A 16,260-nucleotide genomic window follows, 5' to 3' on the forward strand; every position below is an offset into this window, starting at 1 on the left:
GTGATTACTTCGGGGTCGGTAGGTCGACGAGACAGGAGAATTCTGAAGTGTACTAGTTAGCGGAATGATACGCAGAGATGGGCATGGAGAGATCGGCTATCATGGAGACAAAGGGACGTTGGCCATGGCAACGGGCTGGTCCGCTTCTGCCGGGAAGGGTGAATTTAATAAAAGTTGGATGAGGCTCGTCATTATTTGGAACTTGGCAGTTAGGATTAAAGGGGTAGCTAAGTTAGACACCTTTGAGTCAAGGTGAATAATGTATGCAAGCGTGAAAACTAATCTAAGTATGGATAGGCAAAAGCGGGAGAACAGAATAGCATGGGCGATGTGGTCTGTTACCTCTATGTCATATAACTGATGTGTGACAGCACAGTGAAAGGAAAAATGTCCATTTTCATTCTAATTATATCACGGGGGAAAAACCTATCGCACTCGCTTCATTTGTTTTGTTTTGGAAACAATTTTGATTGGGAACCTGTAGAAACATCAACTGAGGAAGGTTGCGTATCTGGCGGGTAGACAAACCGAAGTCTCGTGGATGTTACACTTAACTACGCCCGGTAGAAATGCATTTTAACGATGCACTGATCAGTGGCTATAAAACATGGACGAGAGACCCGGAAGGGTAACTCCGCAATGAAACTCACAGTGCATTTTGAAAAGCGCCTACATGCAAAGCCAGGAATGTTTACAGTGTTTATGTCTTTAAGAGAGAGACGGATTTGGAGACAGCGAGCGAGAGAATCCTCCCGATGTTATCTTATTTTGCCTGATCGAACTCCACACAGGTCGGTCGGTGTGATTTGAAAGCTTTGATTTTTAGCGCCTGGCAGCGGTAACGCTAGTGAGCCACTCTTAAAGCATTGATCGTATACGTGTAAATTAGATGTGATTCGATTCTTAATGTCGTCAAATGTAAAAGGTTGAACTTGTTTCACACCTCTGCCGCTCTCGGAAGAGATTGTACCACAGTGCCTTGTGAAACAACTTGACATGTGACCCCGCCAATCACTCTTTCCAAGTCTCAGTGATTTCTTTTTTCGCTCGCAGCTGGCTCTTTTTCATTGCCATTCTAACTAGGTAATTCTTGCTGACCACACCTTTGCGACCAAATGGCGACCTGTAATGGCCACTCGGGTTTAAAAGGTGACTGGTGGGAAAAAAGTACCACTTTCCGTATTTCGTCTACTTTCACTTGTAATTTTTCTAAGATTTAAGCCTTTTATAGGGACAATCTCTCCGTAACATCCTTTTTACAATTTGCCCTTTTTTCACAATGTTGAGGGAATTAGAGTGAAACCACACATCTAACATACATAAAGAAATGACCCAATATGAAAACAATGTTTCCACGACAACAAGCTGCCCAACTATTGGATTTTCAGAGTAAAAATGAGCTGGGAAACGCTCGCCAATATGTCGATGGTCACAAGTTGGTTACTTTACGTTGGCGCCTGTTTTTGATCTTTACCCGTCACTTACAAAGTGGTGAAAGACCGACACTTATAAATGAACTCTAAAAGTACTGGGGATCACTGTCAATTCACATTACGTTAGACAAGAGAATAGCTCACTCTCCGACTCACAACAACACGTGCAACACGGGATTGCCTGTGTATGGTCGGCATGGGCGTCAGTCAAGAATCGCATTGACAAATCTAGCCTGGCAGTGGTGTTATACCTGTTAGAATTACACCTGTATACCTACAAACAGATTCAAAATGCCAAACCGACGATGTCTCGAAGGCACGTTCAATTCGCGGTCAAACTTTTCGATTGCTCAGAGTTCAAAGCATCGGTAGCTACAAACGCGTTTTATCTGTTGACGTGCAGATTATGAAGTCAAATGGGCTGACAGGACCTGGCGATGGGTGTCCAACCGTCTGTTTGACAGCTCCAAATTACCCTAGCGTTGCCAATGGAAAAAAGAAGCCGGGGGAAATTGCTTGACACCATAATGCTGTACACATTTAAGACTCCGGCAGTTTTTAGCGGCAAAATGGGAGGAAGCGTGCATCAGGCCTTACTACTGTAGTTATCCATTGATGGCGAGTGACGGATGGTACAATCCTATTCAGGGGGACTGATGGCCGTGTCAAAGAACCCACACCATGGAAGAACAAAAGTACGAGATATCAAGTGCTTGGACAGCCTTTAATAATCAGATTCAGTATACACTGTGAAAATATTGTCAATTACACTGGAAAATCATTACATTAGAGTGTTGTAGTGAAACGGCACTTTTGAACTTCAGAACGCGTTTACAATTGTTGCCTTTTCATTGTCAAGAGAGCATTCAACTGTTCCAGGACTTGTGTCTATTCCAAGGACACTCTTTTTAAAACGTATAAAATCTCGGAAATTATTTCACAGATGAGAAAAACTAGACAACAAAATACCCAATTCTTTCCCGAAATAGCATTTCCACAAATTGATTCTTGCCCATTGTATCCCTGTGGAGAAAAATTTCAAATTTCAATAAATTCTGGACAACTTGGTGTCTAAAAAATGCAAGGCAATCATCAATAAAATAGTTACAGCATAACCACATTCCATGAAAGCTCTCTGAAAAAAACTCACTGACATAAACTAACACCACATACACTCACCATATGGTCTTCACACACAACGCATTTTGAAAGTTAAGTGTTATTATAGCAGGAGTCACAAAGAGCATCTTCTGTTCTATACACATCTACGCACACTCGCAAAAATGAAATATTCATTTTTTTTCTGTTATTTTGTCGTGAAAAAAAAATCGCCTGCCCTTATGGTACAAAGATACAACACACAAGTAAGACAGCTCTGATACCTATCTACGCTGTGAGCGAGAAACACGCACCTATTATCAACAAGTATCCACGTTGTAACACCCAACCTCTCATCAAATCTCTGCTGTGTGTGTCAGACACAGAGAGTATATCCATTGCAAAAATTCCTAGAAAGAGGCCTGAAAGTTTGGCAATGGCTGCGAGCACATCCAACAAAAAAAACGAGAGAAAAAAAAAGATGTTGAAATGAGCTCTAAATCACAGGCAATTTGTATGGGGTCTTTGACATGGCTAGCATTCAGGTGTGACGTGTAGAATGGTAACAATAGACACCTAATAGCCCCAGTTCATTTAGTGTAGGCAGCATTTGCTTGTCTTCCTAGCCTGAAATTCAATCATAAAAATTGAAAACCCCACTATTTGTATTGGTAATATAAGCAAATGACCTGGTCATGCTAAAAGGGAAACATATTTTGGATATTAATAAAATGATAGAAAACCTGTATACAATCTTTTACAACAACAGTTCATGGCAATTTGGAGATTTGATTCTATTTTGTATTTACACGCTCCGAAGAACATTTGATTACAGTGATTAGGGTAAAAAGTATGTTAATTTAGATTTAAGAGATAACGATTGGAGGATGCGCCACGCATGCATGCGACTCTTTTCTGCTGGCAGACACGCAGTATACAGTCATACTGATAAAATATTGAAAGGCCTTCATGTAATCTGTGCAGCTCAAAGCCCCAACCATTTAATATTTGACACACCATTTGGAAACTGCTCAGGAGTAGCACAAAGGAACTCCATACGCATATACACACACCTACACGAAAATCACAAAATCTTGGAACTATACAGGAAAAAAAAAATGATTCTTTAACAAGAACATTTTAAGCAATTACTGATATCAGCAATGGGCCGAGGCAGTAGTTTGAGAGTCAACACTAGACGATGACGACAGCTCAATATCCCCATCTCAATTAGCTAGCCACTTGCTTGCTTGATAGCCAATATGTTTGTTATAAAAATATGACATGAAGGGTGATAAATGGATCATGGAGTTCTCTGAAAAACTCTCCTAGACTTCATAGCAAGCTCATTAGCAACCCACCCGAAAAAGTTTACAAAATGGATTTCAAGTATTTTAGTACACGATATTGAAGGGTTTTTCATCAGGGGTCGGCTGTGAGGAAAGAGGTACTTCTCATAACAATTTTTTTTTCTGATCTCTCACTCTGAGATGTTGAAGGGTTCTCTGGTGCAGATAAGGTAGGTTTTAATGGTGTGCCTAGCCTGAGTGTACTGTGTAGAGTCACTCAGTACAGACGACCAAACTGTCAGGCAGCTTGGTCTAAGTAGTCATAATGTTAACCCCTAAGTACGCCATTGTGATATTTTATCTGACAGGGTTATCTGTCATAGCATTCAGTCCCTACATCATTTATCTTGCTATTACCCCTGTTTCTATGATTTTCAGAAATGTTGGCTGAAGTGCTACTAAACGACGATTGAGATTTTTCGCCTCTTCATGGTCTCTCAAAGGTCGGAGGTTGCAGGGATGTCCCAGTCATGCAGTGTGGCTCAGCTGTGGTGTCTAGTTGAGCAGCCCAGTTCAACCATTTTGCCGACTCCAGTGGATGTTTGGATGTTGGTACAACTTAAACAATTTTTGTTTTTATCTTGATGTGTGTGGGTAGCAACAGGTGAGACATAATACGTCATGGAGGGGGCACTTGGCCGGACACTCAGTAACGGCGTTGTGCATGCCTCGGTGGTGCAGGGTACCTCTGTCCAGGTGTGCTATGATTCTATGATAGAAAAAAAAACGTAAAAAAAAAGGAGGACACGTTAAAAAAGGTCAAACAAAAGAGATAAAAGCAGCCAGCTAAATGACAATCAAAATAATTGACTGGCACTTTGTAGGCTTCTAGTTATGTGCACCATAATTTCAAAACAACCAAATCAATTAGAAAATCAAATGCGACACAGAAGACATAAACCCTCACCAACTACACACTAACAGCCGGGAGTACATGCATATATCCTATTCAGTGCACATCAATAATTTTTGTTACTTTGCACAGGGCCGACATTAAATGGTTTCTACAATGGAAAGAAAACATCGGTCTCACTCAACAGTACATGTTACTGGCTTCAATGCATGTCTACAACCTATTAGAATATAAACATTTATTACAGTGAAGCGGGCAGGAGAATTTCCAACCATGTACTTTAGTACCGTACATGCATGTGAGCACGCAGCCTGCAGTTCCGCTCTTGTGGTTTTGCCAGCATACATTAACATAATGACATTTAGGAACAGAAAATTGGCTCTAAGTAAAAAATCAATGGAAGCTTCCAAGTTAATTCTGTGTACATTAAAGTCTAGCACTTTCAATGTACAAGGCAGCTAATCTCAGCCGGCTCTCTCAGGAACGCCTAGACACAGTCTCATAGAGCATCCACTGCTGTGATCAGAGTGTAAAAAAAAAGTCTGGCCGTGTTGGCTATAGCCAATTGACTCATAATCCCGGCCAATTCATTCATTAATTTATGAAAGTTATAGAGGGTTTAATACAATTTAATGAGAGGAGAGTTCTCACACTCTGATGACGGCAAGCTACTAAGCAGATGGGTCACAACCTAGACTTCCAGCCTCTTACATGTAAAATCCATTTGTCTAACTGGAGAGGTGTCACTGGCCAATTAAGAATGAAATGTTGAAAGGGGGCAAAGACTTGCCAGACAACAGAGGATGAAAAAAAAAAAAGAGAAGCAGTGTTGCACATACTGTAGCTGATTAATAGCAAAAGCAAGGCCATAAACATAAAACAGTGCCAAATTGACTAATATATGCTGGCTGTATCCTGTGGACCCCACCTGTTTGTAGAAGGTCAGACCCACAACTTTTATTTCAGTTGATCGGTATTTATGACGGCTACGAATTCCCGGCCCTGTGATTGCTTCATGCAATATTTCAAGGCAGAGCAAACAGGCTTGGAAAGTAAAACACACAGCGAGATAAATTTTTTCTTTGCTGCGGCACAGAAGTCACGTCACGGTGGCTAGGCTGAGCAAACAAACACTATGAAAAACCAACAAGTAATAAATGAAAGTAGGTGGGTAGTCAAAGTTAACAAAGGCCCTTCCAAATAAAAGATGACAAATCCGGAAAAAATATGGGCTCCAGGTATAAGCCAGGTGACCTATAAAAATGTATTAAAACCAAGAGGTCATGTGTGAGGTCAAGGTTAATGTCCACCACTGAAGACAAAGTTCAAGCACCTTTTTTGGGGGGGTGGGGGAGGAGGATGTTAGCTGATCGAGTAGGCTGGACTGGACAAGGCATTTGGTAGGTTGTGAAAGAGATGAGATACAGACGGGTTTAAACTTGAAGACAGGAAGAGGACAGATAAGGGGATAGGGGTTGGAAAAATTAAGGAACCTACAATTTGTAAGTTGTAAGGACACAATTACTGGGAAAAAAAATTAAGCTATGAGGAAGGAAAGTGAGAGATGCCACATTCAGAATATTCAATCAATTAACAAGGTGAACTGGAGGCAGAAATGTTTTTGTCACCATTGAAAGTGAATAGGACTTTGAACAAAGGACAAGTTTTACTTGGTAAAATATATTAATGATAGAACAGTTTATCTGGAACATGTTTCATGAATAAAAGAGCACGGGCATAAATAGATAATGACGGGCAGTGAAAGAGAAAGGAAATCACTGGCAAGGGGTATTATCCACACTGAATGGTCTCAGAATGTATGAACTCTAGCAGACTATGAACAAGATCAGGAAGTTGTGTAGGGCAAGAAAAGTAAAGTTGCACGAACTCTGCCAGGTGGAATGCGGAGACAGGAAATTTGAACAGCTCCTCGCAGTGATTGGCAAGGCAGAAAACCCAGGCAAGACTCTTGTGAAAAGAAGGGTGTTTGGGGCGATCAGCAACAGCCCAGAACAAGAAGGACACGGAGAAAATCACAGAGAATGCAGTGATAATTTCTTCAGAATGAATAATTCAATCTATGCAGGTGGCTGGATTGTCAGGCAGCCTTTCAAAAGCCCATGAATTATACACATATTTTTTTTTTTCGTTTTTTTAGGGAGACTCTAATTACAACTGGGAGACGAGCTTTTGTCGTCGGCCATGCAGCGATGGGCTATGCAGGAATTACAGGAAGCAGGGCCGGCATAAAAGAGGCATGTGAAACTTATGGAAAAGTAGTGAATGGGGTAATAGAATGAAGAGATGAGGTCTGCATTGTTGTCGTTGATTCAAGAAGGCTTCTTCCCTGATAAGAATGATGTAGAGAGGATTAGTTTGGAGGAAGTCCTCATGTTGTAAGATGATTCCCCACTTGCAGTTGCAATGCACAATCAAGTATACATATTAACTTTAAATTTCATTAATGGATCCTTGCCTCACTCACAATGGTCAAGTACTGCTTATTGCAACGATGGCAGTTTGTCTGTTTTTTTTTCTCTCCCTCTTTCTTACGACTCTGATTCAATAGCTAAACTGTCTACAACCGGCTGGGAATTATTCATTTATTTCCTACTAGGCTGAGGAGAGATGTCAAGATGAGGGCTTTTGTCCCGTGAAATATTACATATTGACTTAGGAATTATCAAGAGCTGAGAATGAAAATAGCACTTTGATGAAGGACATAATTCAGTCTTTGTGTGTGTGTGTGTGTGTGTGTGTGTGTGTGTGTGTTCAGTCAGATCTGGGACTGTGCAGAGGCCAGGGTCTGAGTCTACTATATGAAGCCCTGTGCCTAAGTAGCGATGGAGACAACAAGAAATTATGGAAGTAAATTGAGGAAATCTAATTTGATGGCAGCCGGGCAGACAGAAAGGTAGCAATAATTGCTTGGATCCACCAAAAAGGAACAATATTACAAAGACTCATCAATTTTTCATAGCTGTGTCCAAACTTTGAAATAGGCTTTAATGGATAACAATTAGACTTCATGAAATTGGGACGGCAAAATCAATTTGGTTTAAACTTCACAAAAACTAGCAGTGGAGATGGCACTATTGTTGTAACCGGCGATATATTCTCGTTGAATACCTCTGTCTGATAATCAATGATCAATTTACAGAGACAGCTGACTTTATCTCCTTCAAATATTATACACTGATTATACAGTGATTCAATAACTACCCATGGATGAATCTAGTGTGCCTCCATAACTACTGCCTTCACTTCCTATCTAGTCTGCTTTTTACCATCCCCTTGTTTACTAAACATATCACACTGCCTTGTCAAAAATTTTATTTGCCCTGAAATGAAATGCCTGAGTGAATGAAGAGGAAGATGGCCTGAGGCTAATACCTGCACACTTGATACTCTGATGTAGCTAGATATTATCTCCGTACCAAACCTTGAAACTGTACTGTCTCTACATATGTCTTACACAGATTACTTTGAATATCATTTGCCTCTTAACAAAACCCAGCAGCTAACTATACAGATAATATGCAGATTACAAAAAAACTGTAGACGGCAATAATCTGTAGTTTTTCAATGAATGAAAAATTTGCAAATCTCCAGCTATTGTTATATTCAGATGCCTGTTTTATTTTGTGTCAGACTTGCACCACTATTCAGACTTTTAAAATCTCAAAGTAAAAAAAAATTGTCCTTATGATTCCATTTTCCTTGCATTTCACACCGAGTGCTAGCTAGTTGAAAATTTGAAAAGAATGAACCGATTCAAACACGTTGCCATAAATACTTTTGTTGATTCAATTTTTTTAATGGGTATTCATGTAAAATGAAGATGCATGGCCACCAGTCTCAAGGTTGAAGATTCTTGATAAAACATCATGATGTGAAATATATCCAAATAAAAAAATCTGAATTATGATTTATTCAATGTATACAGACTTAATCCACTTAATTAGTGTCTACATCCACACACCTAGCTAAGCTGAAACTATGCCAGTCCAATGTTAGTGTTTGTTTCATTCCAAGTGCTTTTTCATCATGATGTACAATTAATATAACAGCTAAAAGGATTGCATCTTGGGTAAAACATCCCATATTATTGATTGATTCATGTTTTGTTTGCTTTTTCTGAGACTAAATCTTCTTTGAATGCAAAATCCGAGATCAATCTTCTCAGTTGATGCTTTCACCGAGAGTGTTTCTAATGGTCAGTTTTTTTCAGAAACTGAATAAATCTAGAATTTTCTTGTCAAAAGAACACATTTTCCATTTTATACTGACGGCAATATCTTGAGTGCCCATAAATGATTATTTTTTATGAAACAAAACCAGAGATATGAATTCTATGCCTTTCTAGGCGAGAATATGGGAGACAGCTGGTGGGCAGTGAAAAACTAGCTTTTCTATTCCATTATTTTATGATTTCAATGAAAGCAATCGCTTATGAATCTGCAAGATTTCTCAAAATGTTTGAACTTCAATGTTTCATGTGGCTATGACTGAAAAACACTACTCTATAAATATCAATATAAGATAGACATTAAACATCTCCGGTTTGGACCTTGTAGAAAATCATAGCTTTGCACAGGAAAATATGTTCCAACATCCAATGATTCAGCAATTCCTGATCAAAACTTGATAACATTGTGGAGGGAAAGAAATCAATATTTGTATCACATTAGCAATACAAGAAAGTATCTACCTAAGGAAGACTATTGATAAATTTATTTCTCTCTTGTTTTTCATCTCCAAGTGAAGGTCAGTCTTTCATTATCTTTTCATTTCATTGGGTATACACCAGCATAACTGTCTCTCCCATCAAATAAATTTTTCTTAATGCATACTTTTTTCATATCACACTATGTTGTTGATGTGGCATACTGGAAGATGAGGAGGATGGGAATGTAAAGATATCTTCAGCAGCTAGTTTACCTGCAATCAATGTCATCATAGTATTCTATTGACTGCTAAATGCATGTTTGTTTTTCACAAAAGACATTGACTCTGGCCTGGATAAATCTTATCAAATCTCATTGGTTATCACTTCTGCTTCAAGCCTTGAACGGTTCATAATGATGTTATATTGTTTCTATAATGTGACACTGCTGACATTGCATCTATCGGCATCAGAAACCGTGACAGAAATATTTTGTTAACACTAAATTTTGTTAAAAACTAAATCCTATGGTAGATCAATACTTCTACAAAAAGCAAAAAAAAGTTGACATAAGTATTATTGTCTACATTTATTTACTGATTGCAGCATTGTTTCCAAGGTACTGCCAGTGTCTGGTGATCTCTGCAAAGTTTTCATCAGCGACACATGGTCATTAAGTGTGATAGCCAGTATTTCCCCCCTCCCAACACTCTTATTTTAATGAATTTAAAATGTGATTCTTGGAAGCAATGTCAATTGCCTTATTTTGCAGTGGGTTGGCTCTGTGAAAGGAACTTTCAAGAGGCTACCATCTGCCAGTGTTAAAAATCAGAAAAACGAACTCTAATGAAGCTCCAACACAAGATGAATAATGAAGACAGATAGCGTGTCACATCAAGTGATCTGTACACACTTAAAAATCGAGAAAATAAGTTTCTTACCAGCTGTCTGTTTGCAAATTGTCTGTCATCCGGCGGCGTATTCCTGTATCCTTGAGGGCTCTGTTGTCGATATCCTCCCTGTCGCTGGGAGTACGACTGACGCTGTTGCTGCTGGTATCGTTGTTGGTTTTGCTGATAGGCCGAACCCTGGGATTGCCAGTTGCGTGACCATCCAACATTGGGCGTGTTGTTACCACTATTGTAACCACCTCTGAAAGCAAGTAAAAGTTACACAGGGTGATGGTCTGAGTAAGAAAGCAGTCTAAACTGGCTGTAATAGTAATGACAGCACTTCGGCTAAAGTCTGTGATAATCACTTGCTCCAATTTTTTCAATCTACTACAGCTGCATTTTCATATATACTGTAACTGCCAAGGTCAGGTCACTGTGTTGTTTTGTCATTTGTTTATGACTAAATTTCATAAAAACACTATTTATTTCATGCTGTATAAATTTGTTCACTATCTGGTCAAGATTGCGGAACTCTAACCTGTTTCATCAATTTATCATCACCTTGTGCTTGAAAGAAACATGCAAGCAGTGGCTGTGACATCTGATGAATGACTCTGTTTGCAGAGAACACAACATCTACTCCTCACCTTTCATTTGGAGTATGAAACAACTTACAAGGAAAAAATGGTGACTTTTATGTCTTTATTGCAATTTATTTTTGGTATTTCTGACTGTTTAAGTCTGAGACAACAGTTGATGACACATACAGACTGAAAGGTGTCACTGAGTTGTCTCTTGACCAATGCAGAGCTTATAGTCACTCAAAATAACACTGCTGAGACTTTGTGAAAGTCAGCTCTACTTAGTCTTATATGAAGTCAAATGTGAATTCAAAACTCTGTACGGAGCCTAAGCATCAAATAGAAATTGTTTGTAAAACTTGAAATGACATGTATGCTATCTATCTTGTTATCAGAGAAACAGATGCTCCCTCTGATAACCATTAATAAATTTATACATTGGTAACGTTACAGTGAATATATCAGTCTGTGAGAATATTCAATGCTGTTTATGTTTGTTGTTAGGTTTTTTGGGAAAACCATGGGTTTCCTGAGTGAAGTAGAGTTTTTAAAACATATTTTGATGTGCATGGCACTTAATTCAGTAACCATACTATGTTTAATATCTTATGATAATTGTATCGATCTGAAGGTCATAAAGACTTCAAGAAATATGCAGTGGATCAAATCGATCACAGAATGGTTTCAATGTGACAAAAGTACCCCTAGCGACAACACAAAAACGTCTTGATGAACAGATTTGTAAACTGTAAGCAAACAGTCTGATCAGGAGTACGTTAAAGAATTTCAATGCAATGAATTTCACAGGCTGTATCTCAGACATCCGTATGCAGACACTGTTCAAGGTGGATGCTTGATGAGACGGACAAACTCATTCATTGATCTGTTACATGGTAATTTGGTACATCTCAGACTCTTTTTTTCACACAAATTAATTCTAAACAGGGAAGTCAAACTAATTTAAAGCATGAAAAGTCACTGTATCTGGTTTTCACAAAGACTGTAATTTTGGAAGAAGTCGGGTGTGCTGTGCCCAACACAAATCTTATTACCTGTATTAGCATTGCACATTTTGTGTTCATGTCGCTGACTGGAAATACTGCATGAAATGGACAATTATTTAAAAAAATTGATAAAATTCAAAAGTAATAAATCCCACGTATTTAAAGAAATTGATGAAAAATTTGAATTTTGAATAACAATAAGTAGCGAGTAGATTTTGATAGGTGTACTACTGTTGATTCAACAAAGCGGTTGATCTACCTATGGCATATTTGTGACTTAGGTCTCATTCTCCCCTAATTCCATTATTTATTAAGAAAGACAATGGTAATCTATCCCCAATTATATGCTATCAGCTAAAAATTAACAGTAGGTAAATTATCCTCAATATTGGAGCAATGGAGAGAGCAGTGAATCTGCTCTTGTTTCAGTCTTCGGTTTGACAAGCTGGACACCTCAAAATCACCATTGATGTTGTGAAACTATGGTACAAAAAAACACGATTCTGATTCTGTTTTCGAGAGAGAACTGATCAACATGGGAAGCGAAACCACGGATCAACTCAAACAATCTGAACACAAAATAAACAATAAAAGTCAAATACTGTCCCAATTATTGCCAAGTTCACATAAAATAAATCTATAGAGAAAAAAGTATAAAAGAGACTTAGGAATGGATAGAATTAGAAATGCTTACAAAAACCAAACAATTTAAAGCCATTTGAATTAACTATGCATCAGACCAGACACCGATAATGCCAATGTTCTATGTTGTCCAATCCACTATACACTGAAAACCTGATAATGCCTTATCTCAAGATCTGAAACTTCTTTGATATGCTGGAGATTTATGTTTCTTCTGACAGTGTGACCTATGATCTGTCAACTAGTTTACAAGTGATCAATACCAGTGGGTACATATTTGCCATTCTAAAATGTTTTTGTTTTGTTTTGCGTGTGAGTTTGTCAGACTGAATTGCCGTTGGAAGTACACCCGACAGGGAGATAAACCTAAAATCATTGCTATCTGGATGCTGGTACATGGTGTTTATCAGGGTGGGGCATCCCTACAGGAAAACCCAATCACGCTGAATATGCCTGCGCAGACATCTCCTGCATATGCCCTGATGAATATTACATAATTTCTGCCAAACATTTCTGAAATGAATGGAGGCATCACATTTTATCTTCCAGAACATGTTATTGACATCGTCTTCACAATCAGAGATAAGAAAAAGAAAAATCTGAGAAAATTGCGCCGAGATTTCATTTTCATATCAAAATTAAACCTGGAGCAAGACATGAAATTTTAGTGTTAGAGATTGGTATAAGATGACTTGCAAGAAATCATTGATGGGTTTTACACCATACAATTCTTTTAATGGCTTTCATACATCCATCAAATACCATTACAGTAATTAATACTATTAATAAATAAACTCCACTGAAGGCTATGTTTTTCTCTCCTCTCCATTTTTTCCAGTGAACTTTTTTCCAAAATGGTTGGGAAAGCGATACCTTTACATTCAAGTGGGAATTTTCAAGGCTCAATATTAAAAGCTTGCATACTAATAAAATGGGAACCTTGACAGCAGTTTTTCACAGGAACATATCTTTACCTGTTGACAAGTGTATGTTTTCATTTGAAAAAATGTGTATACGTGTCCAGGTTAGAGGCCCAAGTTTTCTCCTGTTAGTTGCCTTTGGTAAATAATTTTTGTCAGTGTCTTGGCAGGTGAAGACCCAAACCTTGAATGAGTCTTTCACTTTGAAGAAAGAAAACACTCAACTAAGCAAATAAAAACAAGTACAAGCAAGATAGGAAATCCCATCTACAAACATTGATACATTTGAAAGCCCTCAGAGACCATATATTGACAGGGAAAAGTTCCTTGACTGAAAAAGAAACCATTTTTCCCTTACCCTGAGTTATCTTACGTAGTCTCCTGTAGGGCTCTTCACAGCTGCCGGGACAATGGTGGTGTGTTGGAACAGTAGCGCACCAATCCTACTTTGATGTTCATGTACAAATACGAATTTATCAGCTGAGAAAATAGCTCCAGAAGATGCACCAGGATGCTGATAATACTATAGTGCACCACTGGAGGGCCTTAGACTGTCACCGTAGGGTCTGACACATCACTGGAGAGCCTATGATCTGACGGCCTGTGCAGTCTTTGGAGGGTCTGATACCATCACTTGTGGACCTTACAATGTCACTTGACACTCTAAAAAGATGACATATCTGGTTATACCGATGCCTAGGGTTTTCATTCTTCACGTTGTATGATTTCTTTCTCCTTAGAAAGCTCAAAATGTTGTCAAAAACAAACAAAAAAACTCCACTTTACACTTTTGAGTTGACAGAACTTTTCTGAAGACTGGCAATTATATAGCAATGTGAAAAGACCCAGGAAAGAGTTCAAAAGCCGACAACTTTATCATCAAAATGAATCACATGAAATGTGTTTTTATTTACCAGCCACATACACAAGTTTGCCAAAGACTCCAGAGGTAGCAGGTCTTGTCTACAAGCTGGAAACTCAGTGCTGAACTGCAAAGAATGCCTGGTGATGCATTTCGTTGGTCTGGTCTGGTTGCCTGGGAGGAGATCTACTTATGGGCACTGGCCAGCCCCACCTCTAATGTGGTAGAGGTTATGGATGGTATTTTGATAAGACCCTTCTGCCTGCGTGTGTATAATTAGGACGGAGCACGCACTCCGCAGGAAGCTGGCCATGTTTGGCCGGTCATTGAAAACAGCCCTCCAGGTTGCACTGAAGTGTGTATTGACTGGTCACATGAAGTGGACACCACAGCGAGCATGTGGTTTCCCAGTGTAGGGACACACAATGGAGCCGAATAGCACAAAATAAGCGACCTTCCCTGATGTCAACTCGGGTGACAAATATTTCAGTTTGACTAAGACATAACGTGCATTTTTCTTCCAACACCTAAACTTCCTGCTCAATCGATGCACTCAGGAATTTTTACCTGTGAAACGTTTCAACTCATACTAACACAAATGCCGAACACATTTTAAAACTATTATGTCAGAAAGTGGCATTTAGAAGAACCATTCTAAATGTTTGTCCCCGGTACTTGTGGAGTGCACATTAGGGCTCAGTGAGAGATATAACTTGAAGTCTACAGCTTCAAGAGTTTGATATGACTTGACATCAGGGTTCACAGACCTAATATGACCCAGCAAACAAATACACCGGTTTTCTCCTTCCACAGACCGATTCCTGCATGGTGCATAAAAAATGTTCAACAGGATGGTATTCCATCTCTGCTTAGGCAAGACATCTAACACAGTGTACGCCAGACAGTTCAGAACAAGAAAGTGTAAAAAATTCATCTTTTTAGGGCAGTTTGCCCTGTCAAATATTGCTATAATTTCAGCAGGTGTTGAAGGCATTAGTGTTTTGTCAGATGAAGCTGCAATGTGTATTTGGAAATGCATGTAATTACGAGTTGGGTAATTCTCCATCCGATGATAAATTGACCCATCAGGGGAGTTTACGTGCTGTACTGCAGGGCAACATGCTGATCACATGAACTGTGTTACTTTGTTGATATCAACAAGAACTTGATAAATTTTTTAGAAACCAATCAACACAGGTACAAGGTGAAGTTCAAAGCAATCAGTTATATCAATAGCTCTAATTCTGCGATTTCACACTGAGGGATACAAATGTCATAAGTTATTTGAATCGGGTGAAAAAAATCCCTGCATACATGATAGGGGCACTACACAAAAGAAATCACACTGCTTATGAAAGAGCTGTTCATGAATATAATATTTCGCCTTGCTCCCATATCTGGTGAAATCAATTTGACACAAGTGCTGGCGATGGCTGTTGGCAATACACTGATCAAAGACAGACAATGGGGAAACATTTTCAGATTTGATCTCCTGGACAACATGACTTGTCTAGGTACAGTGTTATTCTGATATGCTTCATCAATATCAGAAATGCTCTCAGAAATTATGACATATGATATGATACAAATTGTGAGTATTCATCTTGAGATATGAAGTGATTAATACATCTAAGATGGCCAAGGACTGTATCGACCAAATTTTATGATACGATGGTGAAGAGTATTCTGTGTCCGAACTGGTTTTCAGAGTCATACACTTTGGTAAAATCACGATTTCTTAGGGTAGAATTGCACTGATGTACATTGAAACAGGCTTAAACCAGTGAAGTTTGACTGAACTTCACACAAGACCTGACCCGCTGTGATACTGGTGCAAAATCTCAAAGGCCACTGATCCAGAAATGTCAATACTAGGGTTGAAGAATTCTTCATTGATCAAATATTTGTCATCAAAACTGGTTTTAAGTATTTGTTCTCCCCCGTCTATCTTGTTCCAGT

The 16,260-nt window shown here is 38.8% G+C and overlaps 1 protein-coding gene across 1 annotated transcript in view; it reads right to left on the reverse strand.

Annotated features, from left to right (window-relative positions):
* Nucleotides 1-2,129: 2,129 nt before the first annotated feature.
* Nucleotides 2,130-16,260, reverse strand: part of LOC139149026 (5'-3' exoribonuclease 2-like) — a 140,793-nt gene continuing 126,662 nt past the window's right edge. The window contains exons 32-33 of the mRNA XM_070720521.1: nt 10,341-10,551; nt 2,130-4,589 (exon numbers count right to left, since the gene is read on the reverse strand). Of these exons, the coding sequence (XP_070576622.1) occupies nt 4,527-4,589; nt 10,341-10,551 (274 nt within the window). The 3' untranslated portion in view covers nt 2,130-4,526. The remainder of the gene's footprint in view (nt 4,590-10,340; nt 10,552-16,260) is intronic.

This window comes from Ptychodera flava, chromosome 14 (assembly GCF_041260155.1).
Source record: "Ptychodera flava strain L36383 chromosome 14, AS_Pfla_20210202, whole genome shotgun sequence".
In the NCBI taxonomy this organism is placed as follows: Eukaryota; Metazoa; Hemichordata; class Enteropneusta; family Ptychoderidae; genus Ptychodera; species Ptychodera flava.